The sequence below is a fragment of the Anastrepha obliqua genome, chromosome 4 (genome assembly GCF_027943255.1).
Source record: "Anastrepha obliqua isolate idAnaObli1 chromosome 4, idAnaObli1_1.0, whole genome shotgun sequence".
NCBI classification, from domain to species: Eukaryota; Metazoa; Arthropoda; class Insecta; order Diptera; family Tephritidae; genus Anastrepha; species Anastrepha obliqua.
This window is the reverse complement of record NC_072895.1, coordinates 73,680,026-73,699,071: the sequence shown is the minus strand read 5'-3', so window position 1 is coordinate 73,699,071 and position 19,046 is coordinate 73,680,026. Positions and strand designations below refer to the sequence as shown.

The window sequence follows — 19,046 nt, the reverse complement described above, 5'->3', positions numbered from 1 at the left end:
ATTTTCGTCAAAAAATCAGCGAGAACTTACTTGTGCACCTAATATTTGTTCGTTGGAACTAATGATATCAAGTTTTATCAAAGTTTTATAACGTTTATCAAAGTTTTAGAGAAAATATTTAGTTTTAGTCTACCTAATTGTCATTTATCAGAGGCATTCTCAAAGAAACAACATCGTACGATTTCTTTGGCCTCTCGTGCCAACCGTTGTGTATGGGAAGGTTAACCGTACCTACAAAATGTTTAACGAGGTTAAATTAGAGCGCTTTTGAGAATATCGACAAAACCGGTAAAAACACTATTATCAAACTTAATGTGGAAAAAATCAATTGCCACTGTGTGGCACTTAACACCATGTCTTACACAAATCAAGACTCGCTCACATCTAAATTTCCAATGTGCGCTCTGCAGCACTCTCCATTGACCGTAGCGTTTTTGCACTCCTCACTCCTCATACTTTTTTCATTTTATTTTTGTTTAAACATAAAATATTTTAAATATTGTGTAGTTACTCATACAGTATTTCGAAATTTGCTTAGAAGTCACAAAATCATTAAATAAGTCACGTGTTATGAAAAATTACCAGTTCGCTTTTCTGTGTTATCATCCAAGTAAAATATGAAGTTCATTGTTATAGTTTCACAAGGCTACTGTTACAATAATTTATCATTGTTATAATTTGTTCAACGCAAATAAATTTTTATGCAACCGCACAGATCAGAACTGTGGCGCAAGGAGTGGAAATAATAAAAAGCCAACGATAGAGAACTGGAAGGAAGAAGGAAAAGGATATCATCATAAATCATGAGTCGCATTTGGCTCGTCAAAACGGGAGGCATTTTAGTTGTTGTTATTTTTGTTGTTGCTATTAGGTTCACCTGCATAATTTATGATTATCTTGCAAAATATTTATTTAAGCCGCCAGTAAAAAAACGTGATAAGGACAAGGTTAATGAAATATTTGGATGAACAGATATTTAGGGATTTAACTTTTCAGCGGGTGATTTAATGGAATTAATTAATTATTTAACATCACAATTACAATCACTTTTCAACAAATCAAATCGAAACCTGCCTGTCTCTTCCGAAACAGCAACAGTGTACTTAGGGATGTAAATATAAGTTGGTCTGATAAGATATTACCGTAAGTGTTTCAGATTTTTACTATGTGACGAAACTATTTGTTTAAAGGGAATTTCACTCGAATTATGTATACTTATAGATTATATATATCTAATTCAATTTTATTATTATTATTTTTTTTTGGCGATGAGGTTGGGTTAAAAATGCCTTCCCACCATATATGTAGTAACCGTCGCTACTACGAGTGTGGTGATTCCACTAAAAATATCCCTTCTCTTCTCTTAGATTTTCCCCTCCACCCCGGAGCTGCTTCCGCATTGATTCGAGGCAGAGGGCCAAGACGGCGTTCTAAGAAGGACACTTACACATTCACCCTGCGTCCAGGCTCGCCTGTTTTAAGAAACCTATTGGCACGGTATTGGGCCTAGATTTTTGCCGGCTTACCACTTGGCATTTCTCAGGCTCTCGAACTCTTAGTTTCTTCGAAGAGTCGGGTGCGGCAGGACTTGGTGCATTTCGTTTTGCGGTTAAAAGAGCAACACCTCCTGAACAACACCTGTTCTTCGAGCTGTTGCGGGGGTGTTACCTCTGATTTCTTTCGTTGGTGTGTCCGGCAAGAGACGACCTTTACCAATCCAACCTCTTCTGCAGTTTTTCATGACGTCGAATAGTTCATCGAGGTCTGAGACTCCGGTATTTATTTCCGTGGATGTATTCCTACTCTTCAATATAACTGCTTTCATCTTCCTAAGCATTCTCAAACTACGGCTTCCTCTTCTTCAGCTCACATTTTGAGAATAAGCTCTTGTCGCGCAGATGCAGTTTTTTCCCTTTCTGTCATTGTGTCCATTGCAGTTACAGGGCTTGTGACGGCGCATTGGGCGCATTTTCAGTATTTTTAGCCTCTTTTGACGTTACTCTTACGGCGCTTGCTCGGAGCAACGAAAGTTACTACTCTTTCGCCCAATGAACCCTTCCTGACCAGGGTCAAAGGCGGCTGGTTACTGACATACACCGGAGCTAACACATCGGCAGAGCGAACTCACATCACCCGTTGGAGGTCGCAGGTGGAAGGCTATAGTGGCTTATCCAGGGTCTCCCAGAGCGCCACGTTACATAAACAGTCGCACCTAACATGGTGAACAGACACTGACCAATACACCGCCCAATATGGAAACAGACATGTGCTGGATTTTGTCACCTAACTTTCTAGCTAACTCTTACAATGTCGCTGAAAGAAGGGACATCTTGACCGCGAGGTCGTAGTACCCGTCACCTCCTTGAGAGAGATGCCCTTCCGGGTCAAAACCCTTTCTTGGGTTTTCGGCCGAGCTGCTTCTCCTGTTTTTATAGAAGGACAATTCACTGTTAGAGAATAGCAATTATTTGTTAAAATATCTTTCCAACAAATTTATTGAGTTTTAAGGGGAAAATTCTAAAAATCTGAAATAGCACTGAAATTGCAGGTTGCAGGGGTTGCTTGTAAACAAACAAATTTGATCAATTATATATTGGGCGTCGGTAACTCGGCGTCACATCAATTGATCGAGAGACGTTGTGTGACGTGTGAGATGCTTCGTGAACAGCAGAAAAGAAAACGTTTTCTGCATCGCATCATCACTGGCGATGAAAAATCGATCTATTATGATAACCCTAAGCGTAGAAAATGTTGGAGCCTGGGTTCACCTGGGCTTCCATTGACAGCGAAAAAAATATTCATGCTTCGAAGATTATGTTGTGTATCTAGTGGGATCAGTAGGGTGTCATCTATTATGAACTCCTAAACCATCTGAAGCCATCACTGATGATAGTTACAGTTTCAGCTAATGCGTTTGAATCGAGCTCTCAAAGAAAAGCGGCCGCAATTGGACGGTGGGCATGACAAACTGATTTTGCTGCATGACAACGCTAGGCCACACGTTGCTAAATTGGTCCAGAAATATTTAGAGTGACTGAATTGGGAAACCTTTCTCCACCCGTCGTATTTCCCAGACATTGCACCCTTATTGGAGAGCGGTTCACTTCTTACGAGAGCATCACAAATTGGCTCAATAAATGGATTAAGTCAGAAGAACTGGAATTTTTCATTAAAGGAATCCGTAAGCTTCCTGAAAAACGGAGTAAAGTTGTAGCTTCCAATGGCACATACTTCACATAATATTATATATTATTTAATTGCGTAATTTGTTGTGTATGAAATCCATTAGCCAGAGTTTAATTATTATTTTTTTATATTTTCTATCAAATAATTTCATTTAGTTTCATTGCATCTTAACGATAATAAAAAAATATTCAAAGGATTTTAAATTCGAACCACAAAAAATTTACTTTTTATAAAATAGAATGGAATCTTCAACGAAACTCACATGATTTGCCAAAAGCACTCAAACTACAACGTTTTGAAATATTTTGCTCAGATTTGAACCGCACTTATGCTGCGGAATATGCATTTGTACTATAGGGTTTAGATGTGTGCGTATATATTTATCTATGGAGTGCAGTTCTTATTATTCTACATTTAAAACTTTATATAAGCAAAAATTTCTACTCACCAGCTGTGGCGGCTGGCAACTGTATGCGCTCCAACAAGCAGAAGGCGCAGCAAATCCAAATGCAAATAATTCGCAGGAATTTCAACATGTTGCTAATGTTCGGGGCTCACTTCACTGCACTGGAAGACTAGACTAGTTACAAAAACACAACAAAAAAAGCTGAGCCTTTTTAAGTTTTTTGGTATGCGTTGCACTGTTGTATTTCCTGGTTTTGATTTCTGCGAGCCACCTTCTTTTGACGCCCAGCTTCAGTTGCTGTCTATGTGTTTCGCGATGTTGCGATGTGTCTGCTCTTCTTGACGGTGTTGTTTACTTAGCTGCCATTTTTTATTGTAGTTACACATATATTTTGGTTTTATAATGAAAGCCCATTTGAATTTTCCTGTGAGTGTGTAAATGTGCGTTGCTTAGTATTTGTATAGTTATTGTTTTGTTGTTATTGTTGCTTGTTTCTGTTGCCACTTTGGTAAGACGTCAAAGTAGGTGGTGCCTGACGGTTTTACATGTATTTAAAATAAATTTTCACACTTTTTCGCATTTGCAATGTCTGCTTCCACTTCATACTTTTTTCAATTCCATACATTTAGTTTTTTTTTATGCTAACAAAGACCTTTTGTTATTTTCTTGTTAGTATCTTTTTCCGCTTGCACTGCCGGTGCTGTCGTTTTGGCCACTGTTTATTTTCTTTACTTTTGCTTTTCGTATTCACTTTTTTGCCGGCACGTTTTGTTAAAGTTGTATATTTTTTTTTGGCTTAGGCTCTCGCTGTTTTCTGTTTTATACTTTAGTGACTTATTTTCATGCTGTGCTTTGTACTTCACCTAGACATGCGGAAAATAATACAAATCCACATAAGCAAACATTTCTTATATCGCCTGTTTGCTTATTCAAAGGCTCGTACATATACATATTTTACTAAATAAAATAAGCATGTGTGAATGGGGTTTTTTGAAGTTCGCTGACATTTCTTTGCTCATCAGGTGTATGTTTTTTACGCGAAATTTCACTGCCAAACCACAGCCTGCAAAACAAACTTCATTCAGGGGAGTGGTGAAACTTTTTTTACACATTAGTTTCGTTTTTTCTTATCCATTACACATAAGATGACAACATTATTATATATTTTTTATTAGCTTACGTATTTGCTGAAAGCAAGCAACGACAGAGCTGGAATCACCTTGACATTTATTTCACAGTGGCTATGCTTCTGTGAATTAAGATTCAAGCGTCTGGGTTCGCAGTCTTTACCTGTGCCTGACAGATATCCAGAAAACGTATAACTAAGCGTATAGCGTAGTCGCGAAGGCTTGAAACGGTGAACTGCAGTGTAAGAAGCGACTACGTAGCGCTTTGTATATCACAGAAGAGTATTACATTGCGTTTGATATTTGAAAATTAGTTATATTATATTTTCATGCTGAGAAATACACGGCTAACAATTTTCCTTTTTTTATAAAGAAAAAATTGAGGAAAAATAATATATATTTTATGAGGAACAGTGTTAGAAAAAAATATTTTTGCGCATTCCCTAAAAACAGCCTTCTCTTATATTTTCCGTATTTTTTATAATTTTTTTAATAAAAGCGTAGATTAGTATAATATTTTTAATACCTAATTGAAGGTAATTTTAATATGTATATTCAAATTTTAATATGTATATTATATATAATTTTATGAGTTATACTCAAATACGTACGAGTACAGCAAATCAGTGAAAAATACCGTGGGCGAACGTATTCGTCGCACAACGTCGCTTCGATCCATTTGCAAATGGACGTAATAGACAAGTACTTATGCTATCGCATCGCTTATTATTATTATTATTATTATTACTGTGCTGTTCACTTCGAACATGTGATTAGAGCCGATATTAATAATAAAAATAAAAATATAAATATAAATATAAATATAAATATAAATATAAATATAAATATAAATATAAATATAAATATAAATATAAATATAAATATAAATATAAATATAAATATAAATATAAATATAAATATAAATATAAATATAAATATAAATATAAATATAAATATAAATATAAATATAAATATAAATATAAATATAAATATAAATATAAATATAAATATAGTCTCTGGTCCTAAATAGAGACTTTCAGCGGTAAAATCTAATTTTTTAGTCTTTAGTCTTACAGTTTATATTTCGTCAGCGACCTTTTATAAAATTGCAAAAAGCTGTTCTTTTGTTCTATTTTACAGGGTGAGCCATATAGCGTTTGCTTTTTGAACCACCTATTTTTTTGAGAAAAGTAACACAAATGACATGTCATATGTGTTCATAATTTACTTAAAGGTTTGACATTTACGAAATGGGTCGCAATACGCTTGAACAAAATTGGGAAATATTGAAAACCTATTTCCAAAGTGGTGAGTCTTCTTCTTCTTTTATGATTTTCACATCGGTGGTTACTTCAATAAGAAAAATTGTCGGATTTGGTTCTCAGAAAATCCACACGTTACTGTAGAGAAACAAATGCATCCACAACGAGTCAATGTTTGGTGCGGTTTTTGGTCTGGCGGCATCATCGGGCCATTTTTTTTCGAAAATGAGCGAGGAGCCGCGGGTACAGTGTAAGTGGCGAGCATTATCGTGACATACTCAACGAGTTTTTGTTTCCAAAAATTGAAGAGGATGACATGGACGACATTTGGTTTCAACAGGACGGTGCAACTTGTCACACTGCCAAAGTTGCAATCGAACTTTTGGCTACCGTTTTTGAAAACCGAATAATCAGCCGAAATTCCGATATCAATTGGCCGCCTCGGAGCTGTGATTTAAGCCCGTTGGACTATTTTTTGTGGGGAGCCGTTAAGGGCAAATGCTGTGCAAACCATCCAGAGACGATTGATGCTGTAAAACACGAAATCGAAGTTGCCATTCATGAAATTGGAGCCCAAACAAACGAAAATGTGCTTAAAATTTTGGTTGTTGGAATGGTCTACTGTAAAGTCAGTTGTGGCAGTCATTTGAACGATATTATTTTTCATTCATAAATGACAATGTTCAATCTTCAAAATAAAAAAAAAGTTTGAAAAAATATTGATTAGTTTTTTCTATATAGCCGATTCAAAAATCAAATTTTACATGGCCCACCCTATATTTGAGTTAAAAAAAGCAATGTTTTCTTGAATACAATGCAATGAATACGAATAAAATGAAATTTGCTTTGGAAATTTGCTACGGCAAATTGTGGCCACTTTACAAAATACGGATGACCCATTTTTGCTACAAAAAGGGCATTCATAAGTACAATCGAAAATCTAGGAATCCGTTTGAACTTTGGGTTAGTTATATATTCATACACAGAAAGATACACACCTTTAAATATATCTGTCGTTTTAGTTTATTTTAGTGTTATATTTCCTTTCAAATGGCTCATACCAAAGCTGCACAGGATGTTTTCATAAGTGTTTTTCGTTAATTAATATACACATTTTTTAGACCAGAACATATTGTACTTCATAGTTTGTTTTGGTTTGATCTTTTCTGTGTTGAAATATTGCAAATCTTATAAATCTCCATACCATGTGCAAATCTGTGCAGAAACAATAGCTTGAAATGTATCTCCACGCAGCGGAGGAGTGAAAACCTTGTGTGAGCTGGTGCATTATCGTGATGCAAGAACCATGACTTGTTGTCCCACAATTCCTTCCTTTTAAGACGAATGTTCTGGCGCAAACGCTTTAAAACGTCTAAACAATATTCAGCGTTAACCGATCGGCCTTGGGGAAGGAACTCCGAGTGCACCACACCTTCGAATTCGAAAAAAAACAGTCAGCATAACCTTAATTTTTGAGCGACTTTGGCGTGGTTTTTTGGGTTGATGTACGGCCCTCTTTGAACGATTTGTACCACTGGAAAACACATGCACGCGATAGAACAGAGTTCCCATAGGTTGTCTGCAACATTTTTAAGGCGTCTTTTTTTTTTTTTTTTTTTTATTATTATTTACATTGTAACTAGTTAATAAATTATAAACTAACGAACAATTTGGATTTAATTTTGTACAATACAACTAAATTTAAAGATACTCTGCATCAGGCTTGCAGGGAAATGGGCTACTGCGTGAGTTGGTGCGGTTTTTTTCGTTTCAGCCTTTCTTTCCATTTAACGGGGTCAATTAGGGCTGAGGCTTCGCTATTTACATGGTGGCGTAGTCTTTCCATATGAGACTTAGCGTTGATGTTGATCGAAGTGGCAACTGATTCGATGCCAAGGTCGCGTTCGATATCGGTGTTACGGACGTACCAAGGTGCATTAACAACGCATCGTAGTACCTTATTTTGGAATCTTTGTATGGATTTTATGTTGGTTGAGCTTGAGCAGCCCCATAACTGGATCCCATATGTCCAAATTGGTTTAAGCACCTGCTTATATAAAAGAATTTTATTGTATATGGATAAGGCTGATTGGTTGCCCATAAGCCAGTACATATTTCTAAATCTGATATCTAACTCTTCTCTTTTCTTTTTAACGTGAGCATTCCATCTAAGCTTGGTATCTAGTGTCATACCTAAGTATTTGGCGGTGTTGTGATGCGGGATTTGTACGCCGTTTATATGTAGTGGCAGATATTTGATTTTCTTCTGTGTGAAGTCTAAATGAACCGATTTTGTTTCGTTTAGTTTTATGCGCCATTTAATGGTCCACTCGGAGATTTTATTTAAATAAATTTGAAGGTTTTTGATTGAGTCAATCTGAGTTTCTCCTACCGATAAGATGGCTGTGTCGTCAGCAAAAGTTGCTGTGGAGCAGTTTATGTCAATAGGTAGATCACACGTAAAAAGAATATAAAGAATGGGCCCCAGCACGCTGCCCTGTGGGACGCCAGCTTTAATTTCCTTAAGTTCGGAATATGTGTCTTCGTATTTTATTCGGAAAAAACGATCGGATAAGTACGATTTTAGAACATTAAAATATTGTATTGGTAGAAGCGCATTTATTTTGTTGAGGAGCCCAATGTGGCAAACTTTGTCAAAGGCTTTAGACACGTCGAGAAAGACAGCAGAGCACACCTTTTTTTCCTCAAAGGCGTTTTCAATGATGCGAGTAATTCTGTGCACTTGATCGATGGTAGAATGTTTTGTGCGAAAACCAAATTGATGCACTGGTATTATATTTCTTTGCTTAATAATTATGTTGAGACGTTTGGCTAAAAGCTTTTCCATCAGTTTTGATATAATTGGTAGGAGCGAGATAGGCCGATAAGATGTGACATCATGCGCTGGCTTCCCTGGTTTATTAAACATAATTATTTCAGCAGTTTTCCAATATATTGAGATATGGTGCAATTTGAATGTGGCGTTCATTATTTCAGTAAACCTAGATACCGTGCATTGAGGAAGTTGTTTTAAAATTTCAGCAGTTATAAGATCATACCCAGGCGCTTTTTTTGATTTTAGTTTATTTATTTCACCAAGCAATTCGGAATCCGTAACAAGGGGAATTTCGGCATCAGTTTCATAGGTAAGTGGCTGCATTCCGGCTATCCTCGACGTGTCATATGGCTTAAAGATGCCCTCGAGGTACTCAGCAAAAACATTAGCTTTTTCTTTACTGCTTTTGGCCCAAGAACTGTCTTCTTTTTTGATTGGTGGGTACTGTGTTACTGGCTGTGAAAAGTTTTTTGTACATTTCCAGAGCGAGTAATCAGTGCTGCGTTCGTTCGATAAGCTCTTTAGATACGTACTCAGAGATCTGTTTTTAAAATCTTTTATTTTCCTGGAAATTTCTTTCGTAATTTTATTTAGTCGTTTTTTGTCGGAGGGAGATCTTGTTTGCTGCCATCGTCTTCGTATTTTGCGTTTTTCTGCGACCATATCTTTAATATCTTTGGTATATTTATGACCTGATGTGACAAACTTTTTTTCCGAAGTGCTACTCCAGGCTGCCAGTTGTATAAGGTTAGATAATCTTAATATTTCATCATCTAAATCGGAAGTGTTGGTAATTTCTGCATTGGGATTATCCGCGGTTAAAACGTTCCTAAAATATTCCCAATCCGTATATTTATTTGTTAGCGTAAATGGAAATTTCTTGATAAGCGCATTTTCATATAATGTTAATAAAATTGGAGAATGATCCGAGTTCATATCCAACCCGCTTTCTATGCTGATATAATTAGCTGATATTTTTTTGGCAATGAAAAAATCGATTAGGTCGGGTATTTTTTGTGAATCCGTTGGCCAGTATGTTGGAGTCCCAGTAGAAAATGTTATACATCCAGTCTGTTGAAGAGCTTTGCATAATTCTCTACCTTTTGTGGTGGTTAATCTCGAGCCCCAGTGTGTGTGCTTCGCATTGAAGTCACCGCCCATTAAAAATCGGTTGTCGTGACTATTAATTAGCTCTATGTATTGGTCGCATTTGATCTGATGTTTTGGGGGACTATAGACTGCAGTGACTGATAAATTCCTATCACTCTCCACTGTTACGGTTATTGCTTGAAATTCAGGTATAGAGATGCTGCCTTCTTCGTAATGCTTTATATTATTTCTTATAATAATAGCAGCGCCTCCTCGTGCGGCGTTGTTTGGGTGAATTGAATGGTATGTATTGTAGTTTTTGAATTTGATATATGACTGCTTGGTAAAGTGCGTCTCAGATATTAGGCAGATGTCAATTTTTTCGGTTTCTAAAATCATTTCCAGCTCGCTTTGATGTTTAAACAAGCCGTTTGCATTCCATAGCATTATTTTTAAAAATTTAGTCATTTTTATTCAACTAGGTGTAGTGTTTTTTCGATCTTCTGCAATCTCTTTTCTAGTGCAGTCATATACTCGTTTTGTGTCGTTATTTTTTCCAATATTTGTTGTAGTATGTTAGCGTTTTCCGAGTGATTGTTTCCTTTTACTTCCTGTGAGAATGTGGGTCTTTTAAGTGGTGTAGTATTGTTTTGCAAAATTGGTTTGCTGGTAAGGTTATTTGGGTAGCTACCTATAATATTTTTATTTAAATTTTTGCCTTGAGTACTATTTATATTATTTTTTATTTTTGAGCCAGTTCGTTGATCGCGTATCTTTTGTAGTTCTTTGGCAACAACACATCCCCTGTAGTTCGCAAGATGGGACTCACCACAATTGCAGCATTTTGGTTGTTGTTGTTCAAGCTTTGTGCATTCAATCGTTTTATGCTTCCCTGCGCGTCTGAGCCGAAATTTTGTTGGAATAACAAAATTTCAAACAAATTCTTTGTTCAACTTGAATTTCCATTGTTAAATTCGAAAAACACACTCGAGCTTGACTTGTTTACAGTAGCACAGAAAACAAACTATGTGACATATCACGCTGAAATTTGCCATGTTTTATTGATAAAGTCTCGTTCATATTTGAGCAGAAGGTATTAAAACAGAGGGTTAGCTAATTCGCTCTTTCTCGGTAGGTTGCACAGGAAAACATAGAAGCACTGCATTTGTAGAAATAAAGTCAAGATGTATCAATAAAAAAAGTAAGCTCGGTCTAAGTCTCTCAAATTCTATGAGCCCCAACAAATAGTATTACTGTTGTTATCAAGTTTTATATGCGTGTAATTTTGAGTATTTTCGTATTACTGTTTCCTGTTCTATTTATAGCCAGCAGTTTGATGTATTATAAAGCTACATATGGATGTCTGTATGCACATAGTACCCATAGCGATCTTTTGTCAATGCCCCTACTTTCCCTACTATTCTGCGCACTTCTTTTCACGTATTTATGTATGTACGAGTATTACTAAAACTTTGTTCAAACGTACTAATGCATAGAGAAAGTTTCAAACTTCTTAGGGTATTATGTCGGTAATTGTCAGCAAGTGAGGTGGCAGAGCAAATTTTTTGTAACCAACGGAGATAGTTAAATGAAAAAGAAACTTTTCGAGTTCGAAGCAATTTCAAGCAATAGAATGAGTTCGCCAGATACTATGTAAAATTGCGCACGCATACCTTTGCAAATGCTCAGCTATGCACTCATGATGCACTCTTTCGTATACCCACGCGCGCTCACTGTTACAAAATGTTCTCGATGAGTTATGAGTAAAGTTTAAACTGCCCAAACTGCCAAGAGATAAGCGCGAATATGCACGCACACTCGCATATGCAAATACTTATAAGCATACACATATACATATACGCTTGCAAGGCAGGAAAAATTGCTCGATTGAAATTGCGCCTTTACTTGCGATTCTGTTGTATTGTTGATTGATGTACATGCAGAGTATAGCGGCAGTGATTTTTGCAACTTTGCTGCCACTTTGCGAATATTTCTATGTATGCGCCGTATTCGTTGCCATGACGCTGCATTTGAATTTGATGTACTGCCAGGCGTAGTGACAGTACAATTGCAGCTTCATTCATTCAATATTCATAGCCCACAGCTGGGACGCAGAAAAGGAATAAAGGGTGCCATAGCAGCAAGTTCTATTGCACAAAAGACATACACATACAGGCGCCCAGCTGCTGGTTTATGTGGTTGTGTGGTTATGCGGCTTACTTTCGAGTCCAAAGTTTAGTTTTTGATTTTTTTTTCTTTTTTTTTTTAATTTCATTCATTCACTAATTCACTTCCTTACTCGGTCGGTCCATGCTTGTTCCCTACGGACATTTGTGCAAAGTTTGCATATCTAATTTACTGGAAGAAAAGTGAAAAAATCCTTTCAAATACTTGACTAGCACATTTAATTTTCTTTTCATTTTTAATTTACCCTTGTCCTTTTACCTTTTCTTAGTTTTTTTATGACCCTTTTAAGCACATTTTACACTTTAATTATTTTTCGCGTTCTTTGAATAGCGGTGCATAGTCGATGAGGTGTTCTTAAGTGCACTATGCAAGTGCAGAAGTTTTAATGTGTTGCTCCATTAAAGCATAACACGACTCAACTCTCTACAAATGACGAGCATACATTTTCCAAAGTTTAGGTCAACAGTATTTAAATAAACTAAGGCAAAGGTCAACTACATATGCTGACGAGCATATACGAGTATTAATCTAAATAAAGGGTAAATTCTTACTACAATTGGAGGCAGGTGAATCAATAGCGGTTGAAGAGCCGAAGGAGCCAAAAGTTTATTAATAATATAAAGAACCATAACTGAATATACACAAGGTGACTTTTATGTTAAACGGTTTAAGGAAAGAAAACATCTGGACCATCGAGCCGAAGTGTGAATGATTTAGAATCAATTTATTGAATATTTAAGAAATGTGTAAAACTATCAGAATTTCCGAGCGGATCTTCGAATTTCGTCTGAATTTACGGGCAGTTTGGACAGAAAGGGCTGTCTGCCAGCTTAAAACGATGCAGGTATTCCTGAAATCAGCCATGTCCGCTGAGCAACTGTGAAAGGTGATAGTCGGTGTCTCCATGTTTTCTCATTAACCACTCATCAACACGTGGTATGAGTTTGGAGGTCCAACGTCCCCTTTGTGACTCAACCCACCGCTGCTGCTACCGGCCTATTTTCAGCAGTCGCTCCATTGCTTTTTCCCCAGGTGTGGGTAGGGGTATCTTTCTCGCTATTACGCAGATTGCATCATCAGACACCGTTCTATACGCGCAAGCTACACGCAGGGCGCCTTGTTTGTATGTCTGGGTGACTTCCCGTAGATTAGACTTTTTGGTCCCCGCCCAGATAGGTGCTGCATACAGAATTATAGAGTCAGCAACCAATGGCTACTGTTAGCCGTCTGCAATTTCCCTGGGGCCTTCCTATATTGGGGAGAAGTCGCGTTAGGGCACCATTGATAGAAGCCGCCTTGGAACTTACATTTATTAAATGCTGCCTGAAACAAAGTCTTGTGTCGGTCCAGACCCCAAGATATTTGATCGCCTTTTTCGCGACTATACGGTGTGTACCTATGTTCAGCTCAAAGGACTTTCGCCCTTCAGCACTTATTAGAACTGCCTCGGTTTTGTTACCGGCTAAATCTAACTTAGCCTCGTTAAGCCATCGTTGCACTCTCGCTGCAGCATCGTTGCACTTTTCCTTTAAGTGGTCAAGTTTCCTATCAACTACCATCAGGGCAATATCGTCGGCGTATCCCACAATTTCGGCGTTTGGCGGGAGCTTCACCTTCAGGACTGCATTGTACATGATGTTCCACAAAGTTGGTCCCTCCACTGATCCTTGTGGTACACCACCGGATTTTGGCCATTTTCAGTTTCAAAATGCGGTCACTTAGACAACTGCTGATAATGCGGATAAGGTAGGCTGGTACATTTAAACCTTTGAGGGCCGTGCTGATGCTAGGCCAGTTTGCCAAGTTAAAAACATTTATAACGTCTAGGGTGATCCCAACGCAGAACTTTCTTACTTCCCACACTTATAGCCCTGTGTGCTATTTCCACCACCGTTCTTATTGCTTCCACATTAAATCTAGCTTTCCGGAAGCCGAATCGGTTGTCTGAGAGACCTGTCGAGCATTCCAGATGCTCCTGAAGTCGTTCGCAGATAATGCGTTCCAATACCTTTCCCACTGTGTCCAGCAGACATAGGGGTCTGTATGACAGAGGTAGATCGGATTGTTTACCCGGTTTAAGCAGGAGAACCAGAAGTTGTATTTTCCATCTCGCTGGGAACTTTCCTTCGGTAAGGCATGCCGTGTATAGGTCTGAAAAAATTTCCGGAGCTGACCGTAGTGCTTCTTTTAACGCTATATTGGGAATCCCGTCAGGCCCGGGGGCTTTGCTATCCTTTATCCTCGTTTTGTGAGTCCCTTGCTTCCTGTAGGTGAAAGGGTACTGAAACCATTTTTTCCATTGGCACCGGACAGGTCGGCTGTGGCGCTCTTGGTCCTTTAATTTTGCTCATAACTATCGTTTAAGCTAATCCCCTAGGATCATTGCCGGCTTCTAATCATCCTGAAGTTCATCGTAGTTTGTACGACCTGGCGCTCTTTGAGCTTTTTTTCGAGCAGAATTACTATCCTTACGTAGTTCAGCTATTTCATCTGTCCACCAATATGCTGGCTTTCGGTTTCCCCGGTATCTGGATCTTGGCATCGTTGCGTCGCAAGTTCTTTCCAATCGCACGGCTATTTCTTCTGTCATCTCCTCTGCTGGTTTGCGGAAGATGTAAGTGTCTGCCCATACTTGTCCAAAAGCCACTGCGTTAAAATCTTTTTGTTTCTATCTTTTCTTGACTGTCTTAGATGCAGTCCTCGGCATTATAGTGCGCACGTCCATTGCACTGGCCAGGTGGTCGGTATGAGTATAAATTGACTTGTCCAATTTCCATTTTATGCGATTCGCTGTGGTACGATCAGCAAATGCTAGGTCAATTATAGAGCGCCCTCTAGTGCAATCAAACGTATATAGCCCCGGAGTGTTGAGCAATACAAGGTCCATTGCTGCTTTCTTCTACAATGTCCCCTCTTGCGTTTGTATACGTGCTGCCCTAACCTCTGGACCATGCGTTGAAGTCACTTGCAATTAGAATAGGTCGCTTACCCCTAAGTTCTAGCCCTAGTGCCGCCATCATCGAAGTAAAGTTTTCAATTGACCATCGTGGAGGTGCATAACAGCTCCCAAAGAGAATGTCGTCCAACTTCTTCCACGTGAATCCCTTACAAGGTGTGGACATCCTGCTCTGAGGAACTTTGTCGTTTACCGCCCAGATTACTGCTTGTTCTTCGGTGTCTGCTATCCAGCTGTGAGAGTTCATCATTTGAAAGGGCTCCGAAAGCATTGCGATGTCTACTTTTTTTCGACGACTGTTTGTCCGAGTAAGTCCTGCTGCGATTTTCAGCTGTATTGCTACCTCTGTGTTTGCACGTTTTATAATGCTACACAGACTTTGTATACTACTAATAGAAGCTGTTGAGCCTCGAGAGGCATCGAGCATATACATACTTACATCGTCAGATATGGTTCACCAAAGATATCTATTGGAAAAACATAGAGTGTTGTTAAGCACCTAATAGACCAACCTTTACCGCATTTACGTTGATATTCGTATATATACTCGTATATCTAAGAATTTTTCGAGCTCACTGCCTTAGTTGAAGCTTCCAACGGCGCTCTAAACCATATTCGTGGGAATTAAAATTTAATTGGCTTTATGAGTTTGAGCTCACAGTTTGTCGTAACAATACATGTTCCTTGATCTCAATACAGGTTACACGTTCGGGACCTATCAATTGGCCACCCAGATCGTGCGATATAACGCCTTTAGATTATTTTTTGTGGGGCTATGTTAAAGCTCATGTCTATTCAGACAAGCCTGCTTCAATTAACGCATTGGAATACAACATTAAAGCATTTATATGTGAGATACCGGCCGAAACATTGGAAAGAGTATGCCAAAATTGGATTAAGCGGATGGACCATTTGAAGCGCAGTCGCGGCCAACATTTGCATGAAATAATCATCAAACATTAAATTATATGGACTCTACTATCGATTTAAATAAAAATTTCATGCATTTTTCTGAATTTTACGTGTGTTTTTTTGAATAACTTTTCTATAGCTTTTAAAAAATCACCCTTTATGTTAGTTGTGATTTTCAGTTCATCGAAAAAAATTCCAGAAGGTAAAGGACACGAGTGAAATTAGGTTTGAAGAAATCGGGAAACAAGTTGGCTACATCCGTAGATGTAGTAGCAGATTATTATTACGATTATAACGAGCCGCATAAGGTCCACCAGCGCCAACCTTTTTCGATTTAACATATATTGGACAGCAATTTTCTCATCTATTATGAACTAGTTCATTGACTGCAGTAAATAGAGTAAGATAGATCAGTACTAGTAGCTTGACTGCTGCGTGGCGGTACTTGTTTCGTGTCCTTGTGTTACTTCCTCATTTCTTTCAAAGGCAATGCGACTTTTGTCATTAAGTGGTCGCAGCGAAAAAGGTATCCGTCGAAACGATAAAATATAGGAGATTTAAAGTATAGAAGGCTATACCTAGGCGATGATGATGCTCGTACAAAAAAAGAGCATAACAGTAACAAAAACGCATTGAAAGTGCATCGCAACTGAAGAGTTAAATTGCACTGCTTTGCCGCTGAAATTATTTTCTTGAAACAAGAACAAACGCTTAGAGAGGGGATGAATGACAGGAATGTACGAGTAGAAAAATAAGAGAAAAGAAGAAATTGAATTGTTGATGCAATGAGAAATTCCTAAGGAGCAGAATGAAAATAGTAAACAGTAATGACTTAGCCGTACATAGCTATACTCAGACATAATAGACGTATGCGACTTGTTTGCTCTGTAGAGGGAGGAACAAAAATTAAAATGGAAACTCGTATAGTGATGATTTTTGATTGCAAGTAGCGATAACAAAGATACTATAAAGGTAGGCACGGCTGGAACAAGCTGACATTAATGATTGTGTAATGGACAACTGCTCACTTATCTAACTGCATACTTAAGTCTTTCGAGAGCTTACACATTACTTTGCTTTCAGATATGCGCAAAGAGGACGCCCAAAAGTACACATCTGCACTTATTAATCTTAAAAGGATAATGCAAGTTACATATATATATATATACTCGTACAAATGTATATGAGTCTGTGCTAACAATTAACCAGCCTGTCACAAACGTGTGTAGTAGAGCTACTTTTGGCTTCTGCTTTTTGTTTTGTTTGATATATTCCTTTGGCATTGTGCAATCGCTAGTCACCACAGGCAAACCAACACACTTACGAACTATAGCAACAAATGCTTAAAGGCTCATTAAGATGGGTCGGGTGTGTTTTTTAACCTGAAATATTGGAGTGACATAGTAAATTGAGTTACCCTAGTTCCGTGTTTAAATCATTAATACCAACAGTTTCACGATGAATGAACCTTGACGGAAAAGTGATTTTAAGGTAATTTTTAGCCACCTAAGCTCGATTGGTACAACATATGTTCGTATATCATTAAGTGTAAAATACTACTGTGGGCAAAAAGTAAGGTGAATTTGGTTGTAAAATGAAAAATCTTTATTTGTTCTTGTAAATCAATTTCATCCCCTTCAAAATAATCCCCTCTCGATGAAATACACTTATGCCGACTATTTTTCCAATCCCCGAAACATGCCAAATAGTCCATTTCCGGTATAGCCATCAGCACCTTCTTCGATTCAGCTTTTATCTCCTCAATCGACTCGAAACGCGTTCCCCGGAGTGGTCTCTTGAGCTTTGGGAATAGCCAGACGTCACACGGAGCCAAATCAGGCGAATACGGTGGTTGCGGAACAATATGCGTGGAATTTTTGGCGAAGTGATCACGAAGAACGAGTGCAGTGTGAGACGGTGCATTATCGTGATGCAAAAACCAAGAGTTGTTGGCCCATAATTCTGGTCTTTTCAGACGAATTGCTTCACGTAAACGACGCATAATGCTCAAATAATATTCCTTATTAACAGTTTGGCAGGTGGAAGGAATTCATAGTGCACCACACCACAAAAATCGAAAAAAACTGTCATCATGACCTTTATTTTTGAACGACTTTGACGTGCGCTTTTCGGTCTGGCCTCGCCTTTAGCACGATATTCGCTTGATTGGTCGGTTGTTTTAGGGTCGTAAGCATAAATCCAAGTCTCATCTCCCATTATGATGCATTTGAGCTTGTCCTGATAGTCTGAAAGCATTGTTTCACACACGTCAACGCGACGACTTTTTTCCAAGAAATTGAGAGTTTTCGGTACCAAACGAGATTTTACTTTTCATAGGCCCAAATGGTCTTTCAAAATGGTTTTCACAGATCCTTCTGATATTCCGATCATATCAGTAAGGTCTTTAACAGTCAACCGACGATTTTTGAGCACTAACTCCTTCACTTTATTGACGTGTTGGTCATCTGTTGACGTCGATGGTCGTCCGGACCTCTCCAAGTCATCAACACGTTCTCGACCCCCTTTGAAGTCTTTGTACCACTTATAAGCATTTTTCTGCGACATGGTCGAGTTACCAAATGCCTTCTGCAACACGCCAAACGTTTCCGCGGCCGAAATTTCATTCCGCAAACAAAATTTGATGGCACTTCTCTGCTCAATCAAATCAGACATTGTAAAAATCGAAAAATGCACTCTTGGTCGTTTGGTAAACACAAGCGTAAATATATTACTGATAATGACATTCACATGAAAGTTGGCCCAGATGTTATTAACAGTGCTGCCAACTCATGAAAAAATAACTAGAGCGAAAGTTTAATCCCGCGAAGTTTGACAAATAAATTCATCTTACTTTTTGCCCACAGTAGTAGACCACGTCTAATGAAAAAAGTTTGGATTCTACTAAAGTTTCAACTATAACTATAATTCTACCAATATTTCATCTTGAAAGTATCAACTTCAAAAAGCACTATAAACGAAAAGTAATTATTTTTGAGTTAACAATTTTATTAAATTGTCGATTTTGCACCATAATCATGTGCAACCATCTCGAAATCTCAGTGAAATCTACGAGTTAGTCATGAAT

General features: G+C 38.0%; 1 protein-coding gene across 1 annotated transcript in view; it reads right to left on the bottom strand.

Annotated features, from left to right (window-relative positions):
- The window catches only part of LOC129246170 (putative uncharacterized protein DDB_G0282129), an 84,963-nt gene extending 80,810 nt beyond the window's left edge, over positions 1-4,153 (bottom strand). The window contains exon 1 of the mRNA XM_054884747.1: positions 3,635-4,153. Coding sequence (XP_054740722.1) covers positions 3,635-3,722 — 88 coding nt within the window. The 5' untranslated portion in view covers positions 3,723-4,153. The remainder of the gene's footprint in view (positions 1-3,634) is intronic.
- Positions 4,154-19,046: the final 14,893 nt, after the last annotated feature.